Here is a 26612-nt window from a genome sequence, read left to right as displayed (position 1 = left end):
TTACCATTTGTCTGAGGTTGTTGACTCACATACTCGATGTTATGCAACACTTCCCACTGAGTTTCGTTTCGAGCAAAGCATCTGGTCTGCGATCACCTCACGGCTCGATTCGCCAGACGGTTTTGCTTGGACTTCATTGTTCTGTTGTTTTTGCTTCTGTTGTTGGAGCGACTTTGTTCACGCTCGCATGTCTCACTTTCAATCTGTGGGCTTCTCGTTGTTGTGGATGCCGCCAGCGTGAAACAAGTCGAGCCCCGCTGAACCGTAGTTAGTCAAGCACCAGCGGAGAGGAAGGTCATGCAGCTCAGATGCGAGTCTATCTCACAGGAAAAGATTCTCAGTGGGTCTCTGCCGCTGTCCTTGTTGTTGTGGTTGCTGTCTGTCGAGGAGAACAATGCGGGGAGATTTTGGCGCTGGAGACAGACGAGCTTCTGCGGTCTGCCAGTAGAGACAATAAAATACTTCCAGTTATTTTTTTCTCGTCTGTTTTTGTCTGGGTGTAAAAAGTTTAGTCATGTCCTAAACAAAAAAACAAAGCCCATAACCGTTGCAGAAACTGGAAAGGAGCCTGGAACAGTTTGGAACAACCAATTGTCTCTTAATGACAATTAGGAGAAAGCAGGCGTCTGTTTGTAATTTTCCAATGGTTTTAAATGAGAATAAGGAAGAAAAACATCTAAATATTTTTCTTTGTTCAAAATAACAAAATACATACAACCCTCTGCATTTAAATGTTTTTTTTAGAAACTACACCCACAAAAGGAAACCGCAGACATCACTGACCTAAAAAAAATATGATTTTCATAGTTTTTCTTTATAAAAGAGTAGAGAAATATACATCCACTTACCATAAAGACTTTTAATTGTTTTTCACAGTTTTTCCTTTAGTGTAAAGCAAAAATATTCTTTTGGATTCTTCTTTTTAAAGCCATCGTCAGTGTCCTGCTGTTATAATGACTGGATATTTGACCAAATGTTACATTTAGGTTGAGGTCGGTGCCATGCCAGAAAGATTTACATCCAGACCAAAATCAATTTTAATGTTTGTTTGGGCTGGAAAACCGTATTGTGTCTAACTTTCAGCCATCTGACCCAAAATTAAACCAGGGATCTTCACCTCCAGATCGTCTTCATAAGAAGAAAAGTTATAATAATATAAAAAGAAATTACATTTTTTGTAAAAAAAAACAAAAAAAAAAAACCAAAAAAAAGAAACAGTCATTTTTTGTCTTTTTTAAACAAATGATTCTCCAACTGAGTAACAAAAATCCTCAACCTAAAATATGAAGTGTTTCTTTTCATGATTTATCCAAAATCCAGATTATTCCCTGATTATTTATGTTCATATGCTTCAAAGCAGTTTCAAATCAGAGTCAGGTATGCCTATTAAACAAATGGCTGACTTTTTAATTATTGCTTGAAGCAATGTGGTTGACCAAACTGTGAAGGTGTCGCCATTATTGATCTCTTAGAGAAACTGAAGACGGCCACTGGATCACGATGTGGAAAAAGCTTTTCAGAGAGAGAACAAAATGATTTTTATTGAATGAATCACTACAGTCAGATAAAGTGAACTACGAGCCTCGGCTATGACTGATCAACTTAAGGGATTATTTCACTTTATTTGACTGTGGAGAGAAAATTAACCCAACTCTTCATCTCACCATCTTAGTTTTGTTGTTTCATAAAATGACTACTTTTTTTGTTGTTATTTTGATCTCCAGAAGGTCCTTAAAAATAAAAAGATTGTTTTAGATTAACTTTGTTTTGATTGAAGGGCTTTTATGACAAAAAAGAAGAAAATAATACAGCTTGTAGAATCACATTTCTTGAACTTTTAAACCTATATCTCTGATATCCGACTTCCAAATACCTGAAACTGTACGTGTCGGGTTGAATGGGCAACATTTCTCAACTAAACCTTCTTTTTAAAATCCTGTCTTATTCATGTTTGGAATAGTTGTCATTTTTTAATAATCGAAAAAACATTTAAAAAAAAACAAAAAACAAAACAATAATAAGAAAATCCAACTCACTCCTTGTTTGAAATTAATGAAAAATCTCGAAATCCTTTCAGATGAATCTCGAAAATGTTTCTTGACCTAATTGCCTCATCAGTAATTACAGTTTGCTACAAGTTGTATGGAAGCAGGTTCTGTAAGTGGAAAATAAATTTCCCTACTCCCCCAGTGAGGCTGTCTAATCCATCACTGCTTGAAGGGAGCCCCAGTTTGTCAGGAGAAGAAAGAAAAAAGGAAAGAATAGATAGGGAGAGAGGTGGAGCCATCAGTCAGATTAGCTGCAGGGGCAGGGAGGGAACAAGTGGGCTTTGACCTGACAAGAGAGCCAGGCTGGAGGAGGGGATGGAGCAGAGTTATAGGCTGAGAAAAGGAGATGATGAGGGCTGTAGAAGCCGTTACTGCTGTGTTATTGCTTTTGTGCTGTTAACGAGAAGTCGAGGGAATAAAGGGAGCAGCAGACAGAATATTAGGAGGAGCACTAGAAACAGACATGGCTGCAGGAGAGAGAAAAAAGAGAGAACAAAGTGATTTTCCTAAGGAAGACATAAAAAGAATGAAATCAGGGGAATATCTCCAATGTCGCAGGTGTTTCAAGGTTACGTAAGACTTCAAAATTGGAAATTGCTAAAGTAACGCTCTCCTACTTCTTGTGTGCAAGTTTTTTGTGGTTTGCAAAACTCAGCTGAGATGAACTGACTTCTGGCATTTTGATTTATATTTATGAGGTGCAGATGAGAGAGTAAATATAAAAATGAAAAACATAAAAGATTAACAAGTGCACAAAAGGATTACAACATGAGAGGTTTTTCACCTGACCTAAAAAAAAAAAAAAATAACTTCATGAAGTGATTCTGACAAATTATCTTTTGAAAGTTCTGTATTGAAAAATAAAACTTTCCAGATAGTTTTCTTTACATCGGTTTTTATGACTATGGATAGTTATTCACCATTCATCTAGATGGGGTTTATACTGAAGCTCTATTTCGATAAGTTATTTTGCAGTTTTGGTTCCTTTAAACCTGTAATACTTATAGACTTCTGGACTGGATTAAACTCAGATCCTTTAAATCGGAGCTGCACCAGTCAATCCGCCAGAGATCAGAATCACCGTTTTCCTTTTTGTTCAGCATGTCAAACACAAAGTTATCAGTGAGTTGGATGCGGCATGTCAAGGATAAAGGTAATCATCTAAATACGAAACAGACTTTAAAAGGCCTTCGTTTTTGAGAAATGTGAATTATCTTTTATTTAAACAAATAAGTCATTACGTCTGGAGTCGCAAACCTCTTTCCATATTTACGTTTCGTTTCAGAACATTATCGAGGCCGAGGAAATCCTAATCAAATCCTTTTCTTTTTCAAATGATGTTTTAAAAACAGTGAATATAGATGTTTCTAATTAGATACGGTGAAAATGTTTTCTTTATTCTCATGTCCTAATCTACAGTAGTTTATACCTCTCAAGATAAATGGTTGTTTTAACCATTTGAAGACATAAGGGATATACTGGATTCATCTCTTTTTTAATTTTCCATGAAAAGTAGCAATATTACCACTGTTTTGCTTCATCATCATCCTGTGCTGATGATTTTAACTCAGCAGATACAAGGAATCTGGTTAGACTCCTGGAATTGGTTTAAACATCACAATGGCTTAGATAAAAATGTAATGTGTTAGAATGGCTCAGTCAAAGTCTGAGCCCAAATCCCGGTGGGAATCTATAGCAGCATTGAAAGTTTCTGTCCAGAGGAAAAATCCCTTTAAATCTGACTGAGCTGCAGCTTTCACCAAGACAAATGGGCAAAAAATATAGATGCTACATCTGCAAGCTGTTTGATACTTAAAGCTGCAGTCGCAGCATAAAGTTATCAAAATATTGACTCAGGAGGAGCTGAGGTTTGACACTGTTCAGGTTTTCATTTGCAATAAGAAGGATGGAAACAGAGGCACAGATAGGTTAGGACCACTGACCGAACGGGTTAAAGACAAGATGGAGGACCGATCCTGATGAATTACTGTGAGACGGTGTCCTCACTCGAAGACGACTGAGAGGAGGAAGAGTCGGCGAGATGTTGGTATTCAGGGTGGCTGGCCTGAGAACGGGGAGAGTGGAGACATGAGGAGAATAGGGGTATTTGCCTAGGGGTCTCTGACCAGACAATTAGGATGAGCAGGAGGAGGAGGAGAAGATAGGGGCTGAGGCAGCAGGTCTGCGGGCCAGACAAGACTATCTTCCTCCAGGGGGGAAACGGCCGTGTTTTGTTTTGGGAAGAAGACACAAGAACAATCCTCTGGAGAAAATAGGCCAGACAGACAGACAGATGGATGAGGAACTAAACAGAGATATAGCATGATGGAGGGATAAAGGCTGGGAGGGGCAGAGAAAGTGAGAGACAATGAAAGCGAGCGCCTCCTTGAGGGATCGTGGGAAGTCGAGGTGTGGAAAGGGGGACGGAATAATCACCTGATGAAAAGTTGGAGAGCCAGAAAGAAAAAGACGAGGAAGATTCAGAGGGAGACGAACGAAAGCATGGAGGTGGTTAGATCGGCACTACAGATCTCACAAAGTCAAATCAGACTGAACAGAAAGACGCTGGCTGATCTTGTGTGATGGACAAAGGTTTTGTTCACCCCTCCTGCCCCCATGAAAGATTAATGAAGTGAAAGCCGGTGCAGCTTCATAAATCCAACGCTTAAAGATATGGAGGGGAGAACGTCTCTAAATCAGTTCTGAGTTAAACTTACCGCGAATGATAAAGAGATTTTTCTGTTTTTCTTTTCTTGTCTTTCATTCTGAGGCTAAGCCATAAATAACTGAGGCTTCTTCTATAATTTTCTGTCGAAAGAAAAATGTCGAGCTGCGTCTTCCAAACTCGAGCAACGTTTTCAAGTGGAGATGAATGCACAATGAGGTGCGGGAGAAGTCGGATAGTACCTTTGAAGCTCAAGGCAAGGATTCAGATTTTCCCTACAGGGATAATCCAAAGTTTTTATTAACTTTACACCGTACTTCTTCAACACCGAACTCTGTTTATTTACTTTTACGTGCTGTGAGGTCTTCCTTCGTACCCATCCTTGAAACACAGCACTTCATTACACGCAGAGAGTGGATATTTCTAAATCTTTAGATCTTATTTCTTTGTCATTCCTGGCATGTTTTCACTGTTTTGAGAGGATCTTTTTTTTTGTACTGTGTGAACTCTGCGATGAGGATGGTCCAAATTATGTAAAGACCAATAATCTGTCTGGCAGAACCAAGTCAAGTTTTCTTCTTTTGAATTTTTCTAGTAGATGTAAAACAGAAATAAGGCCAACTTTCATAATTAGCTTAAAACACACAAGACTTCCATTAGCCATGTTTTCATTGCACAGTAGTAAGAAAAAAGAAAAGTGTGAAAACTAGACAGGAAATGTTCCACTTAAAGTATCTTTTATCTGCTTTCTGTATGTAAGGCAAACATGAGGGTGAATGTGATTTGGTCAGATGAAACTAAACTTCACTTCCTTGCCTTGGTGGAAATTGCTAAAAACTAACACAGCACATCATCCTAAATGCTCCATCCTCATATTAAAACATGGCAGTGGCTGCATGGTACTGCAGAGCAGGTTTTCTTCAATAAGACCAGAGCGGAGGTTCACCTTCCAGAGGAACAACAACTCAAAACATGTAGTCAGAACCGCAGTGGGACGAGTTAAATAGATTTATATTGGAACAACAGTCAGTCCAGACCTAAATCTAATTGAGAACTTGTGTCCTGACATCAAAATGTCTTTATTATCAACTCACAAGGGCTTGATGCAAATGCATGCCACACTATTCAGATTTTCTTCTTGAATTTTTTTTAGAAATTCATAAATCCCATTTCTCCCACTTATCACCTGTTTGTGTTGGTTAATCATCCTGTATAACACTAATGCAGCATTTTGAAACTTGCAGTTGTAATATGACAAAGTGTGGAAAAACTTCAAGGTGGTTTGTGATGTGTACAAGCGACTGCAACATCTTAATTATCTTTCCAGCAGGCATTCATTTACCACTACGCTTCATCTCTGATATGGACAAATATGGTTCTTTTCGACCGTTTAGTGTTAGGAGCTGGTGGTCTCCTGTCCACTGGGGGTGCTCTTTGACATCGGCTTATCCTGCTCTTTGTTCAGGCTCGGGAAGATACAAAAACACTTCAATGGGATCCACTGAACTGGCTGAGAAGCTCTAAATTTTACCGGAGCACTGACTCTCCCACTGCTTCTGTTTTTAGTCTGGCTATCTTTCCTGCTTTGAAAATATCACATCGTTTTGGGAGAGAAAAAACAAAAAAAGAACATAGCGCACGGCGTATACATCATGAAGAGTTATCCAGAGTTATAAAAATCTTTCAAGACAAGTGGAATGGGAGTGGAAAGAGATGACGATAAAGGTAATAATCTGTTATGTGAGCTTAGAAGTGGGGGACATTTTCTGAAAGATCTGACCCTGAAAACAGAACCAAGATGAAGGAATTATGGAGATGAGACGAGCAGGTGTAAAAGACAGCAAAGCCTAGGAGCTAAAAAACACATTTACACTTTAATAATAGGGATAAATATATATTTTAAAACAACTATGTTCAAGGATCTGAACATGTACACGCAAACTTTGGAAGTATAAGGTTTACATCCTGAATGTGACTGTGTGTGCGGTGAAGATGTGTTGATGAGATGAGATTAGCCGCCGTTCCTGGAGGCCACCTGGAATGTGGGATCGCTCATCCGCTTCTCTGTTTCCATCTCCACTCCTCCTCACCACGAGAGGGGAAACGTCGTGACCTGTGTTTACTCCCTTCATTCTAAGGAATACACACTGCAAACTAGTGAATAATCCCACTTATTCACTCTGTTTGCCACGCAAGATGTGAAAATCCGAACAACACACTTAAGGAAAAGTTCAGCAAATATATAGACCCACTTTCTTTCCACTTAGTTCGCCTTGTTAAGCAAATAACGCATTTCCCCATTACCTCAGACAGGCTGTGCTACAAACTCTGTGTCTCAACATCAGCAGGAGCTCCGAGAGTTTCTAAGACTCTCAAAGCTGTTTGGCAAACTCAGCCCAGAAGCTGAATCAAGTCATGTATTTATAGATTATCACAGCATGCCACCCAGAAAACAAAGCGCTCTGTTCTCTGCTGTTGTGATGGAACGATAAAACATTCGCCGCTCTTATCTGAGACAAAAGTGCAGAAACAGAACAGCTTTGATTTATTGTGATTTAAATAAACTGTGAGAGCCAAGGTCTTGCCTGAGCCGAGACGGCAAAAAAAAGATGAATGCTACGACAAGGTGCCAAATAGGAATTTATTTGATGAAAGAGGCAAAAGTGTATCGTCAAAGTTTTGTCTCCGAAGATTAAATTAAAGCTCAAGTATTTGCCAAAGTTAGACAAGGGGCTGTTGTTTCCTCATTACGACATTAGGCTTGAAGAATCACCTTTAAACATCTTTTTGGTGCAGTTGGCAGTCGCCTACATAACTTCTCTTTCTGTCTACTCCCATATGTTTAAAGTTTATTGAGTCTTAAGGAGAGGCATTATGCAAAACTGCCTTTTTTTAAGGTTTATGCCATTTTATAATGACAAAAACACACCTGCAGTTTTGCTTTGACTCATTCATGCATGTTTGAGAAATCCTTGAATCTCCCATGGCAACCATTCATTGGATGCCTTAATGCTTTCTCATACAATGCAGCGCCTACTTTCCCAAAACTCCACCTTTTATCTGCAGTTCCCAGTCGAGGTTCTGCTCCACACAGAACCGCACGCTGCTCCTGTAGACTAGCAATTGGCAATTAGCAGCTGGTGGAGCTGCAATTTTTCCTGAGTTCATTATCCAACAGATGATTGTAAAAGGTATTAGAGGACAGCATGGGAAAGTATTGTTGTAATAACATGCTGAAGGGGAAATGTCGGAAAGGTTGGGAGGTTCTTAAAGAGATATAGACCAACATCAACACATCAGATTCGGCTCCTCCCTTTAAAAACTGCTAGTTTGTTTGGTGGTACGTAAAAATCTTACATCAAAGAGAAAAATTTAACAGTGCATTTCTTTCCTACTCTTTTAAAAACATGACATATACAACAAAAGTTATTTAGGATGTTTTAACACCAATTAAAGCAACTTTTTTAAAAACTAGCTGCAAACCATTTGCCCATCTATAACACATGCAACATATACGTATTTAAAAAAAATGTCTTCACTTAGTGGAAAGTGATGATAGCAAAACATTAGATAGGTTTGAATGCAAGGAAACAAAAATACAAAACAGACATTAAACTTCAGTAGGAATAAAAAAAATAACACTTTGAATGAGAGTCAACAGCCCCCCAAAAGGAAGCAATAAAGATTGCTTTAATTGGTTAAAAGGCATATAAAAAACCTCAATAAAGTCAAAGTTACTAAAAAAAAAACTTCAAAGATGGACAAAAAAATGTAAAAGTTGAGCAACATCAAAAATGATCAGTGTTACCTTCATGTCCTCCGGTTAAAATCAGCTTCATTCACTTTATTGTTCTCCAAACTGGGACCACGGCTCATCATTTGGTTTATTTGAACTCTTTCATACACAATACTGACAATCTAGTACAAAAAATGCTATATAATGGATTAATCTGATAGACTTGATGGGCAAGTTTCACATGAAAGAGCTACTTAGTTAATTAATCTCATTTTTTTAATACTTTTTGTCCAATCAAAACAATGTATTTCTCCTCACCTTAGAGGAATGCTTATCAATTTCTCTCAAAAGAAGGAAAATGCTCTGAAACGTTGCACATTTTTGCATTTAGCCTACAGTTCCTGCCAGTCTGGTTTGATTTCTTAGTTAACCGCGCCGAGAAATCTCTCCAAATCCACCTGTTTGAGTCGAAATGAAATTGCTCTGGCTTTAAAGGATGGCCGTGCGAAGACGGACAGATGGAGGGAACAATCTCCACCTGACTGCGCCGCTTGAGAGAACACAGCTTGAGCAACGGCAGAGCGAGAAAAACCCGGCTAATGTTGCGAACTGCTGTTTTTTGAAATGAGGAGCGAAGACCGAGGCGTGGCGTTGGTGTGTGTGTAACAGCAGGTGTTGTTCTCCTGCAGCGGACTCAGCCCCCAGCTCTCCCACTGCGGCTGGTTATTAATGGCTACAGATTCATTACAAGCAGCCAGTCAGCCATGCTGCCTGTACGCCCGGCGCTATTAGTCACACAGGCCGCCCCGTAGACGCAGGAATGCCTAGGATGAATACAAAGTGTCTGACTTAAAACATACAAGCATGGTTCTTCACACAGATTAATGCTCAGACACATGTGGTGCAATAAGAATGTGAAGTGTTATTTATTTATCTGATGTTTTATTTTGTTGTTTCTTTCTTTCTTACATTCATTCGCCTGATCCGTCCTTTCTTGACTCTCCTCCGACGGTCTCCATTCAGAGGACATCTTTATTCTTCATGGGAAAGACAAGAAGAATCCTCTCATCTACGGCCTGTTCACTACTTCCAGGTATTTCCTCCATAATGCAGAAATAACAGGAGCAGAGTCCTATATATACTTGTTATTTATGTATATTCTTGCACATATGCTGTGAGAGGGAGAGTTTGAAATTTACAGCGGATAAACGGTTTGTCCTCCTACACATGGTTTATATGGAAGAAAAAAAAAAAACTGTGAAGTTACAGATGCTTATCAGCTCTTTTTGCAGATACCGGGGCGTTTAAATCCAAACTCTGCTATAACGGTTTATGGGAGTAAAGTTAGTGTCAAAGCAAAGAAAAAATATGGAGTATTTAAAAACAAAAAGCATAAGAGAAGAGGAGGCATAAAACAGCAAATGTCACTTGCTGAACTGCAGGTGTACTAATAAATTCATGCGTCTAAAATGAAGGCCTTAAGATGTCTTAAATCATTTTTTTAAAGTGTGCCTTATATACATTAATCACAGGTCTTGCATTTTGTTATGTTCACTCCAAATTGCTGATGCAGTTTTTTATTTGGGTTTTTAAAGACTAGAAAAGGTTTCAATTCCACCTGATCTCCTTATAAAAATGGATCCGGTACCCAGCTCAAGAGAATTAAAGCTAAGCATTTCAATCTTTAATTCAACAAGCGAGATCTTTCAGTCTCTTACACAAGCTATCTTATTTCATGTAAATAAGGCAAAACTAACTTACAAATAACCTGAGGACCTTGTTTTAAGTCAGTAGTTCTTGAATAGTGATGAAAATTACTGCTTCTGTTGGTACATTATTTCACTTATAACGTATGCTTTTTAACTTGTTTGTTTTGCGCTGTCCTTTCCAGTTTAAGGTCTTCCTTTTGACTAAACTTTTCCATCATCTGGTCATTTCAAATTAAATCTGTGGCACTTTTGCAAGAGTAAGCCGTTTCTGTTCCTGCGAACAGCAAGATCTCGGCTGCTCTGGGCGGTTTCCTCCTGATTTGCTTCATCACATTTTCGGTGGAAAACAGGTGTGAACTGCAGGGAGGCCAGTCAAGCATATGCACTTTGTGTATATGAAAGCACGGCCGTGCAGAGTGAGGTGTGGGATTTTCCTGCTGGAATAATCACAGACCTCTGTTGTCTTGACAGCGGCATCATTTTCACCAGCGCTTTAGAAGTGGCTCCTGCATCGATGAAGCCTCTGCTTTCTCTACGCGAGTCGTGCGATGATTAAACCTGCATATTGTCTGTTCTGAACACTGAACAAGTGTGCTTTGTGTTTCTTTTTTTTTTTTCTGAGATGTGAATTTGCTCAGAGAAGTCTGAAGTGTTTCTGTACAGAACGATCACGGGGTTTGAATGATGCTTTACAAAATTGTGCTTACATTTCTGGAGCCACCGACTGTGAGATGGAGAAAGTTCTCTCAGGTACTACTGAGCCAATAAGACTGTACTGATTGTACAGTTTTTATTTGTTGATATTGTTTTAATCTATCAGAGGTCAATAAATATTAATAAGCTATTAACATATATAAGATTTTTTTCAGTGATTTCGTTTTTTCCCCCCATTTCATTTGAGATTATTCTAAAGTAGCATGTAGCCATTTTGAAAACTGTTTGTAAACAGAATAAATATAATTTCAGAAGCTTTGCAGCAATGTTCAGGGTTCAAATGAAACTGCAGAGTATACAGTGAAGGACATTCTGTGGTTTTAATCAGTGAGCATTCCTGCACCGACCAGATAGCACTTTAAATAACCCTGACATCCAAAAGGATAAATTCCTGTGGTTCCTGAAATCCCTATCCAGTAAAAAGATATTTTCTTAGCAACTGCACACGTAACAGTCCTTCTTATGTTTGCATGATAAAATCTTTATTATATTTTACATAGCAGCATGTAGTTTTCTTCTACAACTCGAAGAAAGAAGACAATGAAATCGTCTTCCTTTTAACTTACCAAGAAAACACAACATCTGCGTTGTTCTGCCTCAGTCAGTGCGACATGACGCTTCGCCACGAAGAGTGTGTCTGTGACAGGATGCCTCACTTTGGTGCGTGGCACACAGATGTCGGTGTCACATGCTGCCGGTTACACACCGCTTGCTCTTTCTTATGTCACTCTGAGTCATGAATGAAATTCTTGTTCATTCACTTTTAACAACAATGAACATTTCATTTCATTCATTTCATGAATAGGATGCTCATGGTTGTCCATAATTTTCTTGGTTTTATGCAAAATCCTCTTTTGCTAATTTGTGCTAAACTCGGTTCTTCTCTTTCCAACCCGACTGGGCTTGAGTTGTTCATGAGAAGGACCGGCAAAGTGGTGGAGGCGTCGCCCAAAACACCTGCAGCTGCAACTGCAGGCGGAAAGAGAAAAGAAAATGAGCGATGTCTAAAAGAAACAGACTCGTGGAGGCGGAGGCAGCTGTCAAATCAACAAATAAAGAACCCAAAGAGCAGGCAGCGTCTGAAAGAGTGGCTTAGGAAAAAGTTAGTAAAAGAGAGAGAGGAAAATGAGCACCCTCATGGCCAACTAAGACAGCCTGGGTTTCCTCATTTCCTCCACATCGCTGCTGGCACCACACACTCCCAGAGTTAACAGCGTTCCTGAGCTACAGCCCAGAGCTCTACAGTAGCAGCAGAAGCATGACTGCATTTGGCACGGCCGCGCTGGGTGTTGGCCTGTTTCTGGGGGATTTGGAAAGTGTCTGGAATCTTAGCAGGGAATGGACAGAAATCCAAAGCATCGCGCAGGGTGGGGTCACAACCACAGAAGAGGGGTCACTCCTTCTGAATGGAAACTCCTCCTTGCAGCAAAGTCATAGTTGCACACGCTCTCTGACTTTAGGATGGGATTGAGCATGAATCAGTCTTCTGTATTATTTTGTCTTTTGAAGGCACCCCTACTTTGGAATAACCTTTGATAATGAGATTTTATAGAAAATTGTGTCTTTATTTCAGGAAAACCGTTGTAAATACTCTCGTAAAATTCCGCAAAAATAGTCTGTTTTAACTATGAATGCCAGGTTTTCCCTAACTTTATGAGCCTAAATAGTGAATTTGGTTTTAAAGGAGTTAAAAGTGGATTTGTAGTTGTGACCCTTCGGGTTTTGTGATGTGTCAGAGTGAACAACTGGCTGGAGGAATGAAAGGAGGATTCCTCCAGCGGAGCGTCAGAGCATACATGCTGCATATGTGTCACCCAGATGAACCAAGAGAAACCAATCTGAGTCATGTAAATGTGGCTTTTCTGTCTGTCCTGTTTCTGCTTCAGTGGATTTTTTTTTTTTTTTTTTTTTTACTTAAATAAGCGTTTATAAGAATCCTTTCCAGAACTGACGATGGTTGTTGGTGTGTTTTGCGGTAAAAGCCTCAAAGGGAGCACATTTAAATACTTTGACTGCTGGCGTAGAGAGGTCAGTAAAAGTTAAAGAAAAGCCACAATGAGATGCAGCTTTTCATATCCAGTGCCAGTCAGATGTTTGTAATAAACACTGTAGACATAACGCTCATATTGATTGTGGGCTCTTAATGATTTATTTAACTATTCTTTTTCATGGTGGAATGAGTTTAAAACAACTTCGGATAAGTACAAAAGCAGAAGAATTTCAATGTGACTTTCGTGTAATCCTCACAGGGTCAGAATTATACATACGGCCTGAAAGTTGCAATTTGAATGTATTTTGTGGCCACCCAGAAGCTTCTAGCATCCTTCTGTTTAGAGTCAGTGGAGCCAATTTAACTTGGTTGGTTTCTTGGCACAAACCCAGCTGTGTGTGTGTGTGTGTGTGTGTGTATATATATATATATATATATATATATATATATATATATATATATATATATATATATATATATATATATATATATATATGCCTTATTCAAGTTTCAACCATTTGGCCCAAACTGTCATCCTCTGATGAAAAGAGAACAATCCATAAACCAACAAGGCTCCCATGAACTGAAAACAGCCTCAAAGCTTAGAGGCATTGCTCTCAGTGGTGCAGGTTTCACATCTCTGTGGACTCAAATGTCACCGACCAGAAAAAGAAAACAACTGGAAGTCCAAGCAGCTGCCTATCTGCTTTAGTTACATTTCTTCTAGATAAATGTGAAATGTCAAAATGTAGCTGTTTGCCCCCAGAGAAAGAAGAGGAGTCTAGGTGAGGCATTTGAACTTCAGAGCGATGTATTCATTGTTAAGCACGGTGGAGGGTTGGTTTTTCTTCCTGTTGTACTTTCCTATGACAAAGACGGGAGGATTAAAAACTTTGAAATTCTTTCCCTTCCCCTTTAGTCATTTTCTAACCATCAGTCCCAATCCATAACTGAAAATGTCCTCCCAGATATTTTTGTGGAAGCTCACAATTACTACACACATTGATTGCTTCATGGTCCAGCACAAGTAAACACACTGTCGCTGGGGCAGACGGCTGAAGCTTGGACACAGCTGCGTTTTCCAGCAGGGCAGTGATCCCAAACACATAAAATTTGGTTCCAGAATGGACATGTCAGGCTAACATTTAGTTTCTGGAAAGCGCTGACTCCTTCTGTGCTGGAAATGTATGGCCTGAACTTACAGGCTCCAGAATCCATTTAATTTGAAAGAGCGCTCTCAACTGTGTTGTGAAGTATAATTCAACCTCCAGCCAGATGTGTGCTGCAGGCTTAAGGATGGCTGCAGTCAGCAACTAGCAGAGGTCCAACTTACTAAGGGACATTTATTTTGATTTATGTACATATTTATGTGCCATTCTGACCATACATTAAAACTTCTTGACTCATTTCCTGTTGTTATAAATGCCAGTGCAGTAAAGGAACAGTTCAAGTGCATCATTAAAAGTCCAAAATAAGAAGATGAGCATATGCAGACTTTATTACCAGTGCCTTGCATCACTTTCTGACTGAAGTGATGCTGTTGTTCTTGCTGCTGGTGGAAGGATAACAACAAGTGGACAGGATTACCTGACAGCTCTTCTCCTGCTCTGTTTTCAGTGACATCCTGAACGGTTCGGCGGTGTGCGTCTATCGAATGGAGGACGTGGTTCGAGCCTTTAAGGGCAACTTTCTGCATAAAGAGGGGCCTCAGTACAAATGGGCCGAGTTCACAGGAAAAGTGCCTTATCCACGGCCAGGAACTGTAAGCTGCAACTCCCAACCGTCTGACTTGATGCATGATTTTAGTTGAAACTGATTAAAACAAGCATGCGAGACAAGTGACAGCTCAAATTTGAGCTTTCACTTATTGCACAAATAAAAGAGCTGCATAGTAAAAGCAATAATGTCTACATGTTGTTTTGAGGCCAATGCAGTGCTTAAATAACGATGCGTTTTTCCTGTTTCTCACTGACAGTGTCCCAGCAGCACTTATGGAAGCTACAGCTCCACCAGAGAATATCCTGACGACGTGATTTTCTTCAGCAGGACTCACCCGCTGCTGCAGGTCCGTCCTCTTTAACATTATTAAATTAAACTAATTTAATGTAATAAGACTCTGCCCTGTTTTACGCAGGGTCCAGTCATTTTTCCCCCCTCTCTATTTTGGTCTAAATAAGATAAAGAAGTTAAATTAAATTGGCTTTCACCACCTCATCTTTGATGACATGAATTTTCCATCATTTTTTTGGCTGATTTACAAAGCTGGCTGAAATATGGCAATTTTAACACGTTATATTTAATATGACCAGTTTTGTAAATGTAATGAACTTTGTTTCAGGAACACGTGCTGCCTCTGGGAGAGCGCCCACTGCTGGTGAGAGTGGGTGTTCACTACAAGTTTAGCAAGCTGCTGGTGGACCGGGTGGAGGCTGTGGATGGCACGTATGACGTCCTGTTCATCGGCACAGGTAGAGAGCAGAGGGAGCGGCCGACTCATTTTAAACCCTGTCCTGTTTTTTATGTTAAATGTTATTTGTTCTTTGTTTCCTCAGATTCAGGTCTTGTGCTAAAGGCTATCCATCTGCCCAGAGAGCACGGTCAGAGTCAGGAGGTCACTCTGGAGCAGCTGCAGGTTTTTCAGGTACAATAAAATATTTAAAAAATATGAAAAAATGTGCAAATTTCAGCTTAATTTCTGATTTAAAAAAAAAAAAAAATATATATATATATATATAAATCTTGTGATTTGATACATCTGCATAGTGTTTTCTGGCCCATTACCTCTAGGAGGTTATTTTGTTTACTTTTTTTTGTTACATTTTTTAGATTTGAGTTTCATAAAAACGGTTTAATATTGATCTCTAGTGTTGCTATTTGCTTCTTTAGACACTAAGCATGTTTCTCTCTATTCACAGCACAAATCACCCGTGACAGCGATGGCGTTGTCAAAGAAAAAGGTAACAAAATGAACGAGACAGGAAGTTGCTGCCAAACTTATAAACTCCCTGACTCACACTCACACACATACACACACACACACCCCTGCATGCACAGCGTCACACTTATCACTCATCTTTCCACCTTGCGTCTCCAAGGACATCTTCATCACCAGTTGCTATGGTTACCTCACCTCAGTCAGTGGCATAATGAAGTGATACCACACTGTACACACAGACTTGTGCGCACACACACACACACACACACACACGCACACATATATTTTCACCTTACTTTGTTAAAATAGTCTGCGATCTTTGAAAAAGACAAATCCACAGCTTTCTCAACAACAGATTTAGATATCTAGTCTATAAAAATAAAAAAAACAAGCGTCAATACATTTTTTTGCTCCTATGCACAAGCAGCATGAGTTCAGTGTGTTGCTCATCATTAAATGAGATGAATATTGTCTTTTTGTTCATCATTTGAACTGGATTTCTGCCTCTTTTTGCTGTTTCCCTTAATGATCCTCCATTCCTCTGTTTTCTCCTCAATCTGTTTCTATCTGCCACCTCACTCGTCTTCCACAGTGGCTGTTTGTGGGCTCCAGGGAGGGCGTGTCTCAGCTGGCCCTGTACCAGTGTGAGCTGTACGGCCAGGCCTGCGCAGAGTGCTGCTTGGCCAGGGATCCCTACTGCACCTGGGACGGACATGCCTGCAGTCCGTATATGCCCACCGTGCGCCGGTAGGGAAGAAAGAAAGAGCACATTTTCTGAAAAATCCAAACAACAGCTAACGTGATTACAGTGTAGCTAAATGTCTTCCCCCTCAGTTAAATGTGGGAGATGCAATCTCCAGGCAGTCATCTAAAATGAAATTAAAAGCACATCTGTTGATAGTTTAAAAGTTGATCAATTCTAAACTCGTATTTCTCTGTTTAGGCTTTCGGCATTTTTTCCCGATGAATAACACTGTGGCCCCTTTTACAAAACGTCTACCAGTGTTTTTCATGTTTATTGGGGATATTATAATCTAACCTTTTCCCCCCAGTGATTGCATGAGCAGATTGATTTACTTCTATCAGACTGAAGCACTATATGACCTTCTCTCTAGTGCCATCATCAGGACAAAATTTACATAGTAACCAGCATTTGCAAATCAATGTCATCACTCCGAGCCTTTTCTCTGGTAGAGCCAGAAACGACTAACCAGTGGAGTGCACAGACATTTTGGAGGGCAGGGTGCTCAAGAGGAAAAAAGGCCAAAATTAAAGAAATTATGTTGTTTGACAAAATTAAAGAAATGGAGGGCTGTAAGGACACTCAGAGGGGACCCGGAAATTCAACCACACACAGGAGTATACAAAAAGGAAAAAAGTTTATTTTTTCTTATACTGGTTACTGCACAGGGAGAGGTCATCAACACAGCACTGAGGAGAGAGGGGAGAAGACTGATGATGCACAGATAAAGGAGGGGTATCTGAGAAATGTTCAGCTTAACTGACCTGTAGAGCAATGGACGGGCGGAGCAGAGGAACAGAGGGTCCGATGACAGGGAGATGCAGGAAACCAATGGAACAGGGTTCTGAGGAGGCAATGAAGATCTCCACGGGGAGATCCAAAATGCGACACCCAGGGACTTTGTCAAGTATCAGGCTGAGGTCATACACAGGAGGACAGAGAGAACAAACTTAGTTTTGAGGGGCAGGCAGTAATCTGTGGTCAAGAGGCAGAGCTTGGGTCAGGGTCCAGAAATCCAGAATAGAAGGGATCCGTGAGGGGCTTGGCAGGAGGGGAAAATCCGTGGTTAGAAGGAGGGTCGAAGAAACACTTGAAGGCTTGGAATGAAACGCTGGATCACTACTGGCTCGTGGCTGTCGATAATCTGGCAAGGAAGCAGAGGCTGAGGGGTGTTTAAATAGGGCAAGGCCCAGGTGGAACAGGTAAGCAATCAGGCGTGGCAGGTGAACTGAATGAGTGCTTAACACAGCATGGACAGGACATGAATCATAACAGAGGGCACTGGTAATCCAGAATGCTACGTACAAAAACACACACGCACATTTCAAAAGGGCACTTTTTTCTAAAGAGAGAAAAGGGGCAGCATGCCTAGCACCACCTAGTGTCTATCTGCGTACATCCCTGTAACTAACCCTTACATTTGTTTGTCTGCAGGAGAAATGCTCGTCATTTAGGGGAGGAGGAGGATCCACTAACTCAGTGCGTCCGACAGGGAGGTGAGGAGCAAATCCAATGATTTCACCAAGTGTGAAGCGTCCAACTGCTCATTATGCATGAATACTTTGCAGACCAACATGGTTTGAACCACATCTATCAAAACGGCAATACAAAGATAGGTGTTCGTCCAGTCAGTTGGCTGGGGCTTGAAGAACGGGGCTTCTGCGTCATATTTTCAGCCGATGGAAACAGGAAGTCATAGATTACTAATTACAAGTAATTAAAATCTTTGAAAAGTAAAATATAAATTATTAAAAAGATTCAGCTGAACTTGATTTAAAGAAATTGCTAGAGATATGAAAGGCTGTGTACTAATGATTTGGTTAAAACTATTTCTGAACAGGCTAAATTACTCTCACAAAATAAATCTACTATAATTAAAAGTTGGGTTTTTTAAGTTCCTCAGTGTGAGATTATGTTATTGGAGCAAAGGATTAATATTTCTACTAAAGCTTTTTACACATCTTTACAAAAAAAAAAAAATCTATCCTTTGTAAACAAATAACTTCAAGGGACAAAATAAACACAGAAACGGACCAAAGCTGAATCTATACCAGCAACAGAGGCTTGTTTAGTGAGTTGCTGTGTTTTGTTGGTTTAATTCAGCTGGGCTGCAGGTGGAGGCGGAGCAGAGGGTCATGATGGTTGCCGAGGGCAACAGCACCTACCTGGAGTGTCTGCCTCGGTCCAGACACGCTGCCGTTACCTGGTACAAACAAGCTGGAGAGAACAGCGCCGAACTGAACCAGGTAGACACATTTTACCCGAACACCGTCAAATCTGACAGGTTAAAGCATCTGATGTTCACATTACTTTCAAAATTAAACATTGAGATCAATAATTGACTTGTCATTTTGTTGGGAGTTGAAGCTGTTTATATATAAGCTTATTAAACCATCAATTTGAGTTGAATTAAATTGTGAAAAAAAAATACAATTGAATAAAAATGAAATTAAGTCAGCTGAAAAAATTTTAATGAAATGAAGCTGAGGTTGAATAGAAATTAAATTAAGTCCATTAAGATGAAATTAAAATGATATTAATTAAATTAATTTGCCTAAATTATAATTAATTAAAACCAACTGAACTGAGTTGATACAATAGAATAAAATTTAATTGAACTGAATTATGTTAATGGAGTCAACATCCATCCAGGTAATGACAGGTGACCAGCTGGTGGTGATAGAGCGCGGCGTCCTGATTCGGCGAGCCGAGCTCTCTCACGGCGGCGTCTACCACTGCCAGGTGGAGGAGCACGGCTATCACTGGACCGCAGTCACCGTCCGCCTCGCCGTCTGGAGCCCCTCTGCCAATCGCGTCCTCTCCTCCTTGGCCGGCTCGTCCTATCAGAGCGCAGGAACCCAGCCCTGGTACGAGGACGTGATGGCCCTGATTCACCCCGGAAACCTGGGCGAGCACTGCAAGGCCCTGGGTTACCGTCCGCCGCGCAGCCAGCGCCATCGCGGGGACTTCATGGTTCCGCCACATAAGGAGAAGGAGAGGGCTGAGAAGCACAAGCATGGCGGAGGAAGGGGAAGAGGAGGAGGAGGAGGGGGAGGGGGAGGACGCGCCGTGGGACGGAAGAGCAGGAGCAAGCCTCAACAGAGGGCACCGAGGAGCGCCTGAGCCCACAGCGTCACTGACTGAGACACACACACACACACACACACACTTTGTGTAACCCACACATGCACACACTTAACTTATACTTTAGGACCCACTCAAACTGTATGTACAGAGACTACGTCATGCGCATGCACTTATCTAAAATGAAAACGGCATCCTCTCATCTTAGTGGCAAATAGTCAAACTCCACATAATCATCTGAACTTTGTACAGGACGGCTTGGACAGCGGAGGACCGCTTCGCTCCGACAAAGGACTTTGTGAATAAACGCGCAAAAGTAGATTAGCTTAGGTTGCTTAGCATGCCGAATGAAGGACGAGCAGCACAGCCAGGTCACTCTGTGCTGCGACGAGGACATTTCAGTGGATATTATTCAGGTTGAGGAAGCGTTTTTCCACAAGCTAAAATTTTAAAAACATGTTGCCCTACTGAAAGGATGTTGAACTTAAAGGAAAACCTTTGAGCTCTGTATGTTATCCAGTTATTATCTTAACAGGCAAAAATAAGCTTCCTGTTGTCTGTCAGCTTTTAGAAGAGCAAAACGAGTAGGAGAGCGGAAAGAAATTTGGGTTGGACGAAGAATTTTCTTAAAATGTTTTGTTCCCAGATTTGAACAGTTCCCCCTCCTGTGATGATTGAGAATTGGGGATCATTAGGAATACAGCAACTTGTCTTGCAGCGATGGAACGGGTCAAACCAAAACAAGGGAAAACGCATGTAGACTGTGCTGAAAAGTACTTGGATGTTGTTACCAAGGCATCAGATGGAGGAATGATCAACAGTCGGCTAATAATTGGGCCAAAAATGTAAAAAAAAAAAATGACATGATCGAATTACAACTGAAAAGCCACAACTATTTTTGCTGCTGCTACAATAATATTAAGCAATAATTATTACAGTCATTTATCAATTATTTTGTTGCTCAGATTTAAACAGAAATATGGAATAAACATGTTAAATTTAGCAGTAGTATTCAAGTGTTAATTGTAGTTCAGAGCTGTGTGTGAACTTCTAAAGCAGTGCTACCTTTATTATGAGCAATGGGTCTTTAGTTTTACACATCATGGCCTGAAATATTTCCAAACGGTCAACTTTGACCAGCAACGTGCAGCAACATGTGGGGGAGGGGCATCTACTACACTTCCTCTGGCATCTCACGGACAGGCTCTGCTCTTTTTGTGGTTTTTGAATTATAGCTTTTGAACATTTTGGTATTCTTTGAAAGCGAACCGGCCCTAATAAGCAGCGATTGCTAATTAAGACATTCGAAACTATCCGGAAAGAAACTTAACACGGTATTAATGTCCAGAAACAAATTAAACTACCTTTTAATTGGGAATAAATAAGACAGCTGTTCTATAAAAAAATTAAAAAAAACACACACAGGTAGACACAACAATCAACCACAGTAGATTCACAAACTATTCATCAGCAGTGAGACGTTTGTTAGTTTGTTGAGAAAGGAGCGGTTCCACCTTCAGATTACGTACTGTGACCACTGAGATGAAAAGCAGAGAAGAGTGCAACGATCCCTTTGATGGTCGACTTTCCCAGGACGTCGGTGCGGCGTGCTGCAGCTGCACCAACCACTGCAAAAAGAGGTTTCCATTGTGTTCGCCGCAGTGCTCGGCGCTGTAACATTAACCCAGGTTCAGATGCAGTCCTGCTGCTAATTTTGTGCTATGTGGGGAACAGAGTGAACAAAACAAAACGAGTACGATTCTTCTTTTAGCTTGGAATATTTGCATAGATCTGGAGAATCTGTTGAAATTCAAAAAAGAAATAAGAAATAAAGGGTTTTTCATGCAGATGTGGTTTAAATGGCTTCAACAAGGGTCATAATCAGAACGTTCATTGCTTGGTTTATTGTTTGCTGTTCAAATCAGATGAACTCTTTATCATTTAAAGACGACATTTAACTGTTCTGTAATTTGAACTGTGTTTCTTCTCAGTATGTTGAACTTTGTAAAATAATGCTTTCAAAAGATTTTCCACTTGTGTTTGATCAAATTTAAAAAAAAAAGAAAGAAAGAAAACACAAGCTGATGAGGCCCTAAGAGGCAGAGGACTCTGTACATAACATGCATGTTTCTCAACCTTCAGACTGCAGGTGACTTTGTGTGACAGCTGGTTCTGCAGCTCCAGCCTTTAATGTCGTCTTACTACCAGTGATGAAAAAGGCTCAGTGAGCGATGAAAACGTTTCGGTTGTGCTACCTGAAAGCTGGAGGCTCGATGGGAATGTTTTCTGCTGGACTTTGGCTCGTCGGAGGACAGTGACTTCTCAAAACAGTGAAATGCGACTTATTATGTGCTACATGTTAAGCAGAGCTTCTTCCATCATCTGTTTGATTTGACTCTTTCTTGTATTTATTAGTCTGACTTTGAGTAAAGCATCTTGGTTAGTAAAAGCTCATCACCAAGTCATAAAGCCTCCACTGTATTTTTTTTTGTTTGTTTTTTAACGTGAGCATCCTTGTCTGCTTGCTTTTATATGTATATCTGATGTCCAGTTGTTACCATTTCCCCTGTTTAAACGCCTTGTAACTGCGTCTTTATTTGTATTATTTTGATAACTTCTTAGGGAAACCTTCCCATTCTCTTGGTATTTAAAAGTTGATCTGTTTCAAGTTGAGGCAGCAAGAACTAAAGAAGTATTTAAAACATTGTCTTTGTCTGTGTCTTTAATATATACATATCACTGACTTAAACTAAAAGCTCAGACCGGTACTGCTTATGACAAACTGCGTGGGAAGTTAAAATTTTCTGTCTGAAGCATCAATAAAAATAAATTGTTGCATTGAATGTCTGTGGAATCAGTAATGTAATAGTGAGGTACCTTGACAGTAATGTAGGTTTTGAGTCAACAATGTAACAATATATTGAGAAAGTAAAAAAACTATTTGAAAATGTAACAATTCCACAAATAGCTTAATACATGAATAAGTATCATAGTACTACAAGTTAATATTTTCAGTTTATTTTTCTTGTAATTAGATGTTGCAGAATAGCCATAGTTGGAACATTGTGCATTTTATACATGCAAATTTCTTGCTTACAAATTTCTCAAGCTCTGTAAGATTGGACTGTGATTGGACATGCAGGTCTTGTGACAGATTCTCAACTGGGTTTAAAACAAGACTTTGACTAGGTCTGTTGTTGCTCTTACTGCAACCAATAGTTCTCCTGTCAACATAGACCCTGCAGATCTCTGCGGATCCTCAAATATGCATGTTGGATCGACGGCCACGTCTGCTCTTTCCGTCTTTGGATTATAAATTGAACTGTGCTAAATAAGATAACCAAAGCTTCCTCCGCAATTAAATGCATTAAGACTTGTGGTTGCAACATTACACTGTGTGGAAAAGTTGAAGGGGTATTTATGCGAGGCATTGTAGATGGTGAAGTCATTAATAATAACAGCTCTGTGTACATGTTCAGTATCATTCCTCGTGAATATACCAAGCATGCAGCTGGACCTGTATTATATCCCTGTATAAATCAAACAGGAGTCCTCCATGTTTTTCCTCTTCAAGCTTGCAATTCTGCACAGAGCATCTATGTGTGGGCTTTAGCGTCTGTTTGACATTTGTGGGTTCTGAGTGAAAGCAGCTCAGTTCACAGGCTAAGCCAGTAAATTTGCCAAATTGGGAACTTAGCAACAAATGGGAGACACTTCTGTTGCTTTGGGGGAAAAAAATGAACCAGGGCAGAAAGAGTGCAGATACCTAATGTGGGCTTGGCTTTTGGCTTCCTGGTTTGAACCTTCTCAGCTGCACCCACATTAAAGAACTCAGCAGTGGTGAGTTATTCACAAGCACATGTTTGGAAGGGGAAAGGAGGGCAAGTCGTGGAGACGCAGACACAAAACTGTGTGCTTAGGAATGTGAATCTAACGCTCTGCTTCAAATTAAATCAACAAACTTCACGCTTTGTTATTGGTAGTGGTAAACTGTTAAAATAACGTAAACTCAAAAGTGAAAAAGCAAGATCACTATTGTGTGTTGAGGACACAGTTCAAGGCCTGGAAACATCTTCTGTATCTTCATCTTGTGTATCTGCTTCCTACAGTGTGCTTAAATTACAAACACAACTGCAGAAGAGCAAATAGCTTTTGTCTCAAAGCCTGTACTATGGTACTTTGGTCAGAAAAATATGTGAACTTTGTTCATTGAAACTAGCTCAATTTTTATTGTCATATGAAACAAATTACATGAGCCTCATTTGTCAAATTATAGGTAACTTTTGAAAATATCAGCCTTTAAGCAAGTGCTTCATTAAACCCACATTTCTGTTTCTAGAAATGTTTTTATTGGTGTAATATTTTAATTTTAGAAGTCGTGTTTTCATTAACTAAGTGGAATATCATCATAATTAACTCAGGTTTTCAAACATCCGTCTGTGCGTAGGTAATTTATAGAATGTGTTTCACTCAGTGAGAAGGTTCCTGAAATGATTTTCGATCATATTTATTGAATGGGTCTGTACATCAATTCTTCCTCTTCCGTTCTGCATCTCAATGTTTCAACTTAATCCCAACTCCTTGGCAGGCAGACATCAGGTGGTACGGATCGGACATGACGCCTAATCCACACCGCACCTCAACACAGGTGTCCACCAGGGCTGTGTACTTAGTCCCTGCTGTTGAAGTCTGATGCCATCCAGAATCACTGGCCAGGCTTTCTGAAGGAGCATCAGGTCCAAAATTATGAACAGGTTTGTGCCTGACCTTCGCCTGTTTGGGCTCGTAGGAGTTTTTGTCTGACATTCAATGTTTCTCTTGAAGACATGCTGCAGGGCGGCTCCTCAGTCATCACAAGGACCTTATGTGTTTCACTCTGTCATGGTCTATTTACATCTCCGTGCCAGTACCCGTCTCATGTAATTTTCCAGAGCTGCTTCTCTGCAGCTGGAACAGACCTGTCTCATTTTATATTTAGAGACTTTGATTTTTTTTATTTATTTATTTTTTCTTTTTGCAACAATGCCTTGGAAAAGTATGTGTTGGAATTTTACACATTTTGTCTGGTTGCAATCACAGCCTATGATGTATTTTGGTGACTTTATGTAACCAAACAACACATGGCAGCACAGTAAACGGTAAAGTGGAAGGAACTTATTCCCACTACTTTCCAACATTTTTACAAAAAAATGTAAGAAGGTGGGCTGCATTTGTTTTCAGCCCCAGTTGTCCTCATAAGTCACTCTGTTAGTACACAGAGTCAACTTGTATGTAATTTAGTCTCAGTATAAATCCAGCTCAGGCCTCAGAGATTTGTTGGAGAAAATCGGTAAACAAACAGCATCATGAAGTTCAAGGCACGGCTAGTGGAAAAGGTGTGGAGAAATAAAAATAGGTTTAGGTCAGAAAATTATATCCCAAAGCCGTCATCCTAAACTCTAAGGATTACAGATCAACTACAAACCTAAGAAGACATGAACCATCCGTCTAAACCCATGTTGTCCAAATGTTTTTATTCATATGGGCCAAAAACATCAAGTTTAAAGTATTCAGAGGCAACAAAATGAGATATTTTAAAATTAAAAATGCAAAACAAATAAATTAATCAGACCTTTGAAGAAAATGGATCTGTAAAGGAACGTATGTTTGAAACATAAAAAGCAAACCTTCACCAAGGTTTCACTTTAAAAACACCTGTAGAATCACAAATGAGAAAGTTTGCTATTGAGTTAAAGTCACTGTATTTTTTTTCTTCCTTTTTCTCATGACTGTGAAATTAGAATGAAAGGAAAACAATGTGATTGATAAAATGTATAGCTAACATTTTCCATTTTCAGGGAAAATGAGATTTGTCAGTAAAAAAAAATAAAAAATCTAACACCTTTTCCATCAGTCGCTTGTGTTGGCAATTTTGTACCACTCTTGAACTGGGACTGGGACCCTTGGTGATGAGGGTCGAAAATGACCCCCAGGCTGAACTTTAAACTCCCCTGATCTGAAGTGACAGGCTGGACAAGGAGAGCATTAATCAGAGGAGCCCAGAGGCCAGAGAGGCCTATGAACTCTGGAGCAGCTGCAGAAATCCACAGCTTAGGTAGGAGATTCTGTTGACAAGACAACTATTAGTTGTGCGCTCCTCTCTTCCTGGGCTTTGTGGAATAGTGGCAAGAAGAAAGACACTAGAAGTCCAGTTTGTAGTTTGTTACTGAAGAAACAGTAACAAACATGTGGAAAAAGATGCCCTGATCACAAAACTGAAGTTGCGATATGCTGCATGTGGAGGAAAAACTAACATTGCACATCAATCCAACACATTAAAGCCTAATACAAGTTATATATATAGATATAGATATATATCTATATATATATAGGTATTTTTTTTTTTTTTTTTACAGATGATCTCTATCTCGTTTGACTCACAACTGTTTTTGAGTTAAAGTAGTCCAACGCAGTAAGTGAAATGTAAATGCACGCAACAGTTTTCAGGATTTCTTTGTGGAAATTGATCATGTTTCGTTTTCCCAGGCGTTCACTACTTTGTGTTTGTCTTTCACATACGATCCCTAATAAAATAAATTGAAGTTTGTGGTTGTAATGTGACTACATGTAAAAAAAATAAAAAAAATAAAATAAGTTTATTAAAACTTTTGCAAGGCATTGTATAAAGATCTGCTTTTAGGAGGATGTTTGTGTTTTGTGGCTTACTTTTCCTTCAAAACTATGTCCGAACTTCAAATTTGATGGAGTGGACGTAACATTCAACACTATTAAACCACCACAAAACCCATTTGACTGGCAAACTCTGCCATTTGTCCTCTTTCTTCTCCATCAATCTTATGTTTGGTGGAACAACCCAGTCTTCAGTTAATAAGGAATGATCATTTCGCTGAACCAGTGGTGAAATAATTCAGCTCACTTTGCAGTTCCCCCCCCCCCCCCCCCAAAAAAAAAACCCCCAATTGTTTGCACCAATTTTCAACCCCAAAATT

At 39.9% G+C, this 26612-nt stretch overlaps 1 protein-coding gene and 1 long non-coding RNA gene across 3 annotated transcripts in view; one reads left to right on the top strand and one right to left on the bottom strand.

Annotated features, from left to right (window-relative positions):
* sema3h (sema domain, immunoglobulin domain (Ig), short basic domain, secreted, (semaphorin) 3H) overlaps window positions 1–21689 on the top strand; it is a 70175-nt gene extending 48486 nt beyond the window's left edge. For both annotated transcript variants that reach the window (XM_015061021.1, XM_015061020.1), the window contains exons 9-18: window positions 9473–9542; window positions 14480–14624; window positions 14838–14927; window positions 15201–15330; window positions 15415–15503; window positions 15778–15819; window positions 16390–16544; window positions 17974–18035; window positions 18643–18785; window positions 19192–21689. In XM_015061021.1, the coding sequence (XP_014916507.1) occupies window positions 9473–9542; window positions 14480–14624; window positions 14838–14927; window positions 15201–15330; window positions 15415–15503; window positions 15778–15819; window positions 16390–16544; window positions 17974–18035; window positions 18643–18785; window positions 19192–19662 (1397 nt within the window). In that variant the 3' untranslated portion in view covers window positions 19663–21689. The remainder of the gene's footprint in view (window positions 1–9472; window positions 9543–14479; window positions 14625–14837; window positions 14928–15200; window positions 15331–15414; window positions 15504–15777; window positions 15820–16389; window positions 16545–17973; window positions 18036–18642; window positions 18786–19191) is intronic.
* LOC106965116 (uncharacterized) lies at window positions 17158–17494 on the bottom strand. Its single transcript, XR_001428556.1, has 2 exons — window positions 17304–17494; window positions 17158–17228 (listed from the first exon to the last, which is right to left on the bottom strand). It is a non-coding gene; the product is annotated as an uncharacterized LOC106965116 (long non-coding RNA).
* Window positions 21690–26612: the final 4923 nt, after the last annotated feature.

This window comes from Poecilia latipinna, unplaced genomic scaffold (assembly GCF_001443285.1).
Source record: "Poecilia latipinna isolate Pla-1442-1.1 unplaced genomic scaffold, P_latipinna-1.0 Scaffold1767, whole genome shotgun sequence".
Lineage (NCBI taxonomy): Eukaryota > Metazoa > Chordata > Actinopteri > Cyprinodontiformes > Poeciliidae > Poecilia > Poecilia latipinna.
The sequence above is the reverse complement of the archived record's forward strand: the minus strand, read 5'-3'. Positions and strand labels throughout refer to the sequence as shown.